Source organism: Schistocerca cancellata, chromosome 1 (genome assembly GCF_023864275.1).
Source record: "Schistocerca cancellata isolate TAMUIC-IGC-003103 chromosome 1, iqSchCanc2.1, whole genome shotgun sequence".
Classification (NCBI taxonomy): Eukaryota; Metazoa; Arthropoda; class Insecta; order Orthoptera; family Acrididae; genus Schistocerca; species Schistocerca cancellata.
This window is the reverse complement of record NC_064626.1, coordinates 1,094,803,425-1,094,812,998: the sequence shown is the minus strand read 5'-3', so window position 1 is coordinate 1,094,812,998 and position 9,574 is coordinate 1,094,803,425. Positions and strand designations below refer to the sequence as shown.

Genomic DNA, 9,574 nt, shown 5'->3' with positions numbered 1-9,574 from the left:
ATAATAGGGTGGGTGACAGAATACCACATTAGGAGGGGTGGTACGATGTCCATCATTTCGGGGCATGGAGACAGATAATCAAAGCCCTAACAAAGCCAGCATTGGTAAAATTATATCTGAGATGGACGTGTGACCATCAGCACTGGTCGTTCATGCCAATGGGAGGGTACAATCTGCCATCTTCCAGGCGAAAACACATGTATTAGGGTATAGCAGTGGCAGCAGATTTGTTACGCTCTTGGGAAGATTCACATAGGTCCAGTAAGCTTGTGCAAGGCACTATGATGGCCAAGGAGTATCATACGCTGGTTGCAGGCAACTTACACCCCTTCATGGCAATCGTGTTTCCCGACAGCAGGGACATTTTTCAGTAACATAATGCCCCATCTCACAAGACCAGGAATGTGATGGAGTGATTCAAGGAACACAGTGACAAGTTCCAGTTGATATGCTGGCCTTCACATTCACCAGATCTGAACCCAATGGAACACATCTGGGATGTGGCTGAATCTGGCGTTCAGAGGTCATTACCCCCCCCCCCCCCCCCTTCACCCTAGAATTTATGGGAATTAGGTGACTTGTGTGTGTGCGCATATGTGGTCCAACTCTGGCTATTAGGTATGTGGTCATAATTTTCCAGCTGATCAGTACATACAGGTGGCCCAGTTGTGTAGTATATTCTCAGTTTATTACTAGCTTGCTTTGACAGAGCAGATAGTTACTCTTCAGTGTGTGCCACAGGTACTTGACACATTTGGCCTACACTAGTTAAGTGGACTGCATTTTGTACTGAGGCAAATAATAAACTGATTTTGAAAAGCATACTGAATTTTACTTTGGTCTTCCTATCATTATTCACTGTCTTAATTAAGAACAACATTACACACACACTATCTCCAACTCCAGTATGATCACCACCAAAAGAGCAGAACTGCAGGTGAAGCACAATCCAAAAATATGTTTCCTTCAATATAACGTGAAGATATAATATCTAGTGATCTAGATATGTTTATGAGGACATTGCACAGACCATAAAACTAGACAAAGTGTAGGGAAGCAGCCTACTCACGCCTTATAAAATTCACATCAGTCTTTCCATTGTGTGCCAGCGAGTCCGCTGTAACTAGCTCTGACGTCATAAATGTTGCGCAATACTTTAAAAATCAAGTAAATAATCTGAAACGTTTCTAGCATGTCAGGAGTAATACAAAATCAATATGTGTTGGATATCAGTTCAATAACTTTAACCATTTTCGAAATTTGGATGTTTTTCTGTAAAAATCATTGGCGCAACAGGAAAGAGCTAGAAAATTAAAAATTTATATTTAGATTCCTTTTGCATAATAATTTAATAGAAACAGTATTTGGATCTCACAAATTAAAATTTTAGTTGAAATTCATGATTTTCTGGTTTTTGTCTTAGAAATTAAGGAAGCAAGATAGATTAAGTAGGCGAATAAATAAAGCTAGGATGTTTAAATTTAAGTAGAAGGGAGATCCACTATAATCATAAAAATGTGAGAAGTTTCAACAGAATAACTATAAAACTATAGCTATAGCGTATCTCCAAAGAGCAAGTTCAGAGCTCGCCTACTGCGTGTAGTGTAATTAAATTTTAAAGCAGATTTGATCAGGCGTTGCCTTAGCCTTCCGCACCGCGGCTTTATATGTAAGAACGCTGCGTGAGGAGGAAGAGAGTGCCGACTGAGATGTCGCACAGTATGGAGGGGGTGTCAGCGCGCGCTCGAGATGCGAGCGATCACGTGTCTGCCGGCCGCGGTCCGATGGGGCTTGCCCCGTCGGCTGCCCCGCCATCAGCCGACACACCGATGACGAACCGACCCGCAGCGGGGGGAGGTAATAGTACCCACGCTGCGAAGCAGCTACAGGACGCCGAAATGGACTGCAATTATGACATGATGCCGACAACGCCGCAGATGAATGCATTGCGCGTCGTCGTGAAGAGGAGCGAAGGAGAAGATCTCGCCCACGCACAACTGACAGACTATTTGTGCGGGACGAGCCGCCCACTGACGGATTCCAGCAGCCTCCGGCTAAGAAGCAAGCGCGTCCTAGACCTCTCATTGTTGCTCGGGAACTAGAGGTTTCCAATCGCTACCAGCCGCTGCAAGGAACGGGGGCAACTAGCCATTGCATCCCTGGCAGCCCACCAGCGCGGCCGTGCTGAGCAGCAGCGCCCTGAGGAAGCTGAACAGCATCACGAAGAAGATGTCGGTGAAAACACCGACCAAGCACCGCCAACTGCAGCCTCTAGAAAAGTTCCGCCAATCGTCCTGCAATTCTAACAGGACTATAAGAAATTACGTAACTGGCTGAAAGACAATTGTAAACAGTCATTTACAGTGAAGCAAATCGGGGAGGACCTACTAAAGCTGACATTGTCGTCCACAGAGGACTACGTACTAGTAATGGACACACTTGGGAAGCAGGGAATCCCGAATTACACTTTCCAGGCGGATAGGCTGCCCACCATCAAAGCACTGATCAAAGGAATCCCAAAGAGACTACCGCATGAAGATGTGAAAGAAGAACTGGAGGAGATGGGATACGTCGCTTCCAAAGTGGACTACCATCACATGCCAGGCACTAATCAACTTTCTGGACACCGAGTTGTCATCCTACAGGACACTCCACAACATCGCAGTATCTTCAATGTTACGCGATTCTTCAACCTAACTGTCACAGTTGAAAAACTGCGAAAGACGCGGGGCACAATACAGTGCTTCCGCTGCCAGGGCTTCGGACACGTTGCCCGCCTATGTACGATGCCCATCATGTGCATCAAATGCGGCGGTGCACATGACAGCTGAACGTGCACACTTCAAGAGGGAAAAACACCTACATGCGGACTCTGCGGCGGCCCTCATAGAGCAAACTTGAGGACAACCGGAGGAGAAGAGGATTACCACCACTTAAGAACTCTTCTACAATGCAACCGCGACGGCAACCACCACCACCACCACCACCGCCTCCTGCTGATGGATGCTCCTGGCCTACATTACGCACTCGCAACCCGGCCCAGGCACGACTCACAGCGGCCTACGCTGCTGCAGCCTCTGCTCAGCAAACAGAAGCTGCACCTACTGCACCACCACGAATGCCTGCCTCTCAAAGACAGCGCCAACAGCCTCAAACAGCTCCACAGAACGACGCAGATATCATCAAATTACTGACAAGCATCGTCACCACCTTGGCTGACGTTACTAAGCAGCTAACACAGCTGCCCAACACCATCGCCGTCGCAGTCGACACGGCGGTCTCAAGAGCCGTCACGGCAGCCATTGAAGCTACAAGAACACTCCAGCATGCCTAGAGCACCAAGGCTGGAAGAACTAAGGATTGTTGCTTATAATGCAAACAACCTTACTCAAGACATCTCCGAACTGCAGCAGTTCCTGTATGACCACAACATCGATGTTTGCCTCGTTAACGAGACGTTTCTAAAACCAGGCACATGTAGCAATATTGTAAATTATCACTGCTATCGAAGGGATCGACCGACTCATGGAGGGGGCACCGCCATCTTCATCCACAACTCCATCCAACATCACGAAGTTCACCCGCCCATCACTCAGCACATCGAATCATCAGCAGTTCTTCTCGAAACACAAACAGGACCCATCACATTCATCTCTGTCTACCGCAGTCCACGAAGAATCATCACTCTTGAAGACGCAAGATCGCTCCTACGTGTACCAGGCAAACTCTTCATAGCAGGAGATTTGAACTGTAAACACGCTGCATGGAACTCGACAGTAACCAACTGGAGTGGACGAATTCTTCTCCAGGCACTTGAAGAAGCCCACGCTCACGCATGCGGCCCTGAAGAGCCCACATGCTATCCCTCGCGGGGTGTGCCAGATGTCATTGACATTGCAATTACAAAAGGAATACCACAATTCCTCGACGCCGACGTGATTCAATGACTTAATTCCGACCACCTTCCGGTCCTCTTCAGCTTACGAGTGACAGCAGAACATGTACCTGGACGACTAAATTTACGACGAATGAACTGGGATCGCTTCCGCGAGCATGTAGACTCTGCATTCATCGACGAAGACGAAGACATCACTCAAGATTCATTCAACCGACTCACCAACATTGTCACTGACGCCTAACATGAAGCTACACCACCGCCGCAGCCGCTTCACCCTGTGGTGCCCAGTGCCCAGCCTGCCACCGGACATCCTCGCCTCCATCCGGACGTGAAATCGACTGTGCAGAGAATGGCGCATCACGCGCAATGCAGCTCTCAAACGTCGTATTAACCAACTCCGACCAGAAATCCGAGCCGGCATTGCTGCACATTGTAACCAGCGATGGGCAGGCAAGCTTCACACCCGATCCACTAGGATGGCATACAGTGAGCCACTTCACGAATCGGAAAACGAGAACGCCACCATTAACGACTGAAGACCGAACAGCCTATCGACCTGAAGAGAAAGCTGACATGCTAGCAGACGTCTTCGAAGCCAACTTTCAACCGCTAGAAGACCGAGTCGACTTGCAACGTACTGCTGATATCGAACGAGAAGTCACCGCCCTACTACAAGAAGACGTCGAAGAAGAAGAACCAATCACCCCAATCACACCTGAAGAAGTACAAGTGGGCATTAGAATGCTTCCAAACAACAAGGCACCAGGATCGGACGACATCACCGGCAGAGTACTCAAGCAACTACCCCGGTCGGCGATCGTTCATCTTGATGCGCTGTTTAATTGGATCCTTACGACAGCTACGTTTCCTGCTGCATGGAAGCACTCTGTCGTCATAGCAGTACCGAAACTGGGCAAAAACAAGAAGCACCCCACCAGCTATCGACCAATCAGCTTGCTTCCTCATGTCAGCAAGCTCTTTGAGAGACTTCTTCTTCAACGCCTGGCGACACAACTTGACATCTTACCACCGGAGCAATTCGGTTTTCGTAGTGGACATTCGACTACTCAGCTAATTCTTCGATCAGTTGAGTACATTAAAGACGCCTTCAATCGACGAGAATTCTGCGGTGCAGTCCTGCTAGACGTAACTAAAGCGTTTGACAGCGTCTGGCACCACGGACTACTCTGGAAACTCCACACACTTCGACTGCCAAGAGTGTATGTGAAACTGATAGCATCCTACCTCGAGCATCGGACGTTTGTGGTACGACTTGACAATGCAGTCTCTCGTGCGTGCAACATCAACGCCGGCGTACCCCAAGGATCGGTTCTTGGACCGGTTCTGTACATAATGTACACTTCTGACATGCCAACAGTACCCAGGGTGGAGAAGGCAAGTCTTAACAGATTAGAAGACTGGACAGCTCGCTGGAGGATCAGCTTCAACCCGACGAAGACGCAGACTATTATCTTTACATGGAAAAGGACTATGCCACAACGACAACTACGACTTTACGGAACGCAACTAACCTGGCTGTCATCAGTAAGATACCTGGGGGTTATCATGGACAAGAAACTCAAGTGGTACCAGCACATCACAGACCTTCGAAAGAAGATTCATCAGCGCCTAGGGGCTTTATACCCTATACTCAACGAGCAGTCTGAATTATCTATCGCGAACGGCCTCCTTATTTATCGGATGTATCTCCGCGCTCTGTTTGACTACGCTTGCAAAGTCTGGGGCGTTGCTGCTAAGACGCATATTCAATGGCTGCAGTCATTACAAAATAAAATATTACGCAGAGTCTACCATGTACACTGCCAGTTTCCACATCAGTACCTCCACGAAGCTGCAGAAGAGTTGGAAGTCCTCGAAAGACATAAGAAGATCGCTAGACATTTTTACGAGAAGACGCAGACGTCGACAAATCATCTCATCAGGGACCTTGGAGCACCACCACCACCACGAGAACGACACAAACGACCTGTTGCAATGATAGACAGATGAAGCACTGCAACCTCAAGAAACCAACGCAATTAAGTAAGAAGAAAACAAAATAAATTAAGTTCCTAACACCACCCATGCCCTTCCCACAAAACACACAAAAATAAAGATAACAAGTTTCCCCCAAACCTTAAGATGAAGGCAATGCCTACCGGTAAATCCTTCGTAAATAGCTGCCATCAGCCTTCAGAAGTGGAAGAAGAGAAGGAAGAAGGCCCCAGTTCTCTCCAGATGCTGATTAGCGCACCACCTGTGCCGGGAGTCGCATCACGTAGCGTCAGTATCATTGCTATAAACAGCCTCGGATGCCGTAATAAGTTACTCGGGATACGCTTAACCATGAAATCATTCTCGAGTGAAGTGTTAATTCTGGGATGACTTTAATGATCTATCTTCAGTTTGTGTATGTTGTATTTTCACGTGCCGCCGCGGGACAGACATTCTACCATTATTTAGCGTGGCATTTGATGAACATTATCATCAAATTATGATGAGCATTCACTTAAACATTTAATTTGAACAGTTATAGTGGCATCAGCGCATTAGACTCTGAACTGCTCTGGTAGTTGGATTGTGTGGATTCTTTTTGGTTTGTGACTTTCAGAATATAGTGAACATTTTAGATAGAATGGTTTTCGATTATGAATCCCAGACAATCTCCTAATTACTCAGAGCTATAAGCTGTAGCTATAAATGTATTTCTCAGATGAAGTGGGCACTAGGAATTCTAATTACAGGCTTCACGTTTTGCTAATCACTTTCTGGTTGCCAATATTGTAGTTAGAGAGCCAGTGTTGAGAACGGCGAACAACAGCATTAAATAAATAATAGGAACATTTAACAATTTATTCCACCCGCCGCCCCACAAAAGCTTTCTTTTATTACAAAGGGACATTTTCATCCATGTATTCGTGTAACAGCATTCTTACCACCACTGTTCATTTTAAGTGTGTAAATTTTGTTACGCGTTCCCCCCAGGGAGTCCTAGTATGCAATCATCCTTTGTTCAACACCTGATCACAAACAGGGAAATCTTGATTGTAACATTTATTTTACTGTGTATATAATGTAACAGTGTTGAACCACAAGATCAAAAGTACACATTACATACACATTAACACAAGGAAACAAAGGGGAAACATTTTCTGAAGCAAGGGAACAAGCTAACAACAAAATAATGAAAGAAATATGGTCACAGAAGAAGGCCATGCAATGTTTCTAAGTAGTTTGTGCAGTCCTAAATGGGTACCTTCTCAACCCTCCCCCCCCCCCCCCCCCTCTACTCTACTTAAATACTCATACAAAAAAAAGGAAGGAAAAAACCACACTAACTATTAAGGACCTTAGGTATTATTTTTCCTCCAATTCCTGAACTTTGTTATGGAAGAATTTTAGTGAACAGCTTGTTTGCACCATTAACTGGACTGAGGGATAACAAAGTGGTGTCATTATCAATTTTAGAGGTAGTAACAAAGTAATGTAGGAAAATGTATTAATGACAGCACAAATGAGAGTTGCAAACACATCCAGACACAAAACATAGCACTGATGGCAAGAATGTTGTATTCTAGTACAAAAATACATATTTGTTGCATAACATAAATGCCATTATATATTACAGAATATCACATATATAAAAATATATATGATTTATTTTTGTACACTGTGCAAAGACAAATAGATACTCACTTTAAAATCACATGTTTATCTGTAAGTTTACACAATTATATTTATTGTGGTGTTGTATCAAAAAAATTCTATAATTGTTGTACAAAATGGAGAGAGAGAAATAAATGCTGTTGGAACATGTGTGTCCCTTAAATTATTTTTGGCATTTGTGGAAGTCTTTTCAACTTCTTCTAACTCATCACCATACTTTTATGATGAAGAGAAATACTTTTTGTTCATAAGGGGTACAATCTGTTACTGGAAAATCTCATTTGATTTTCCTGCTTTGGATGTCTTTCAGCTCTGCTTTTTTATGAATAGCACACAGCAAAAGTTGGTCATTATTTTTGTAGGTAAAATATATCAATAATTCCAACAACATGTGTTACTGTTGGCAAGGGAAAAAGTATCTTTTTCCTATCTTGTGCCAAATATTTCACTAAAATTAATGGCGAATCACAGAAAATTATAATTTTGTTTCTGAACTCCACATATGTAAGTGATTTGGTAATAGAAAAAGACTACACAATATTTCAACTGTAAAATATCTGATGTTTTCTATACAACTGCCTATGTACATGTCAATATTCACATTTTGACATGAAGCTCACTCATTCAAGTCTCTGTGTTGTAAACTTCTGGTATTTACAAACAAAATTTATCATTCCTACAATTGTTGTAGAAGAATGACATCCAAGTTGCTAGTTGAAGACATTTTGTTTTATTTCTGATTATTCACTCATCATGGGCACCCACTCCACTGTCAACAAAATCCTTAATTGTGTTTGTTGCTTTCAGTGGCAGCAACCTAAAATTAAAAAAAAATTAGAATTACTTGTTTTTCTCTATTTATATAAATTTATAAATAAAAAGTTTATTTAACAGTTAAAATAATTTTTGCACAATAAAATGAGCTATATGAAAAACAGTTTAAAAATAAACAACTTATTTCTTATGTTTATGAGTTTAAGTGATGGTTAATAGAACTAGATTCTTGAGTGTAATGAAAACCATGCTAAGTGATATGTTGTGGACACCCAGAGGAGGAAGCTACATAAATATAGAGGAGTACAGTACGTTAGCAGTAGATGTACTGAGGGATACATCTTATCTTTGCAGATCACAATGCTGTTCTCCAAGTCATACTGTATCAACATCTCTGAGAGCAGGAGTTGGGTAAACTATGCTATAGCATTGCTTCTAAGAAGAGAAATCATGTGTCCTGCAGAAGAGTGCACTGTAATGTGTCATCATGGCAAATAAATATTATATGAATGACTGTCTGACACAGTGGAGTGTTGGGAATGCAGATTAGATGGTTGATTGGATGATTATAGGGACAAAACTACTAAGTCATCAGTCCCTTTTTCCTCAAACAGACAGATCTACATGACAGTAGATCAGGGAGAGCCTGTCATGTAAAACCCAGGGGAAGAAAACCCCAAGGTCTACAAAAGGTCAACAAAGGCAAGATAAGAGACAAAAAGAAGAAAGAGAGACAGAGGAAGAGAGGAAGGTAAGGTGCCCTATCTAGGCAGCAGCCAGAGGCCCCTGAAAGCAGAGTGCACTGAGGGGACATACACCTCCCAGCCTATACCAATTACCAGAGGCACACCCCTCAGAAATTGCATAGGAAAGACTAACAACACAAACACGACAAGAGAGGCATAGAGAGACAAGAGATGAACAAGTCTAACAGACCACATGAGAAGGGAGAAGAACAGTAAAAGAGCAGGTAGGGCCAGGGCCAGGCTGGACCACCAAGCCCAGTTAGTGGCAGCCCAGTCTGGACAAAGGAGGAAACAGAGTGTTCTGCCGACATCTCAGCGGACTGATAATGTTAAGTGCCCCTGCCTCAAACAGAGTGGTAAAACCCTCCTTCATGAATAAAACGTAAAACTAAGTCAGTCATTGCGGCACCATCATCTCCTAATAGAGAGTAAGGGAGATTAAGAGTCTGCTGCAGGGTGGCTACATTGGGACAGTCTAGCAAAATATAGA

General features: G+C 44.0%; 1 protein-coding gene across 3 annotated transcripts in view; it reads right to left on the bottom strand.

Annotated features, from left to right (window-relative positions):
* Window positions 1-7,727: 7,727 nt before the first annotated feature.
* LOC126091602 (epidermal retinol dehydrogenase 2-like) overlaps window positions 7,728-9,574 on the bottom strand; it is a 137,948-nt gene continuing 136,101 nt past the window's right edge. For all 3 annotated transcript variants that reach the window (XM_049907075.1, XM_049907077.1, XM_049907076.1), the window contains one exon: window positions 7,728-8,381. In XM_049907075.1, the coding sequence (XP_049763032.1) occupies window positions 8,309-8,381 (73 nt within the window). In that variant the 3' untranslated portion in view covers window positions 7,728-8,308. The remainder of the gene's footprint in view (window positions 8,382-9,574) is intronic.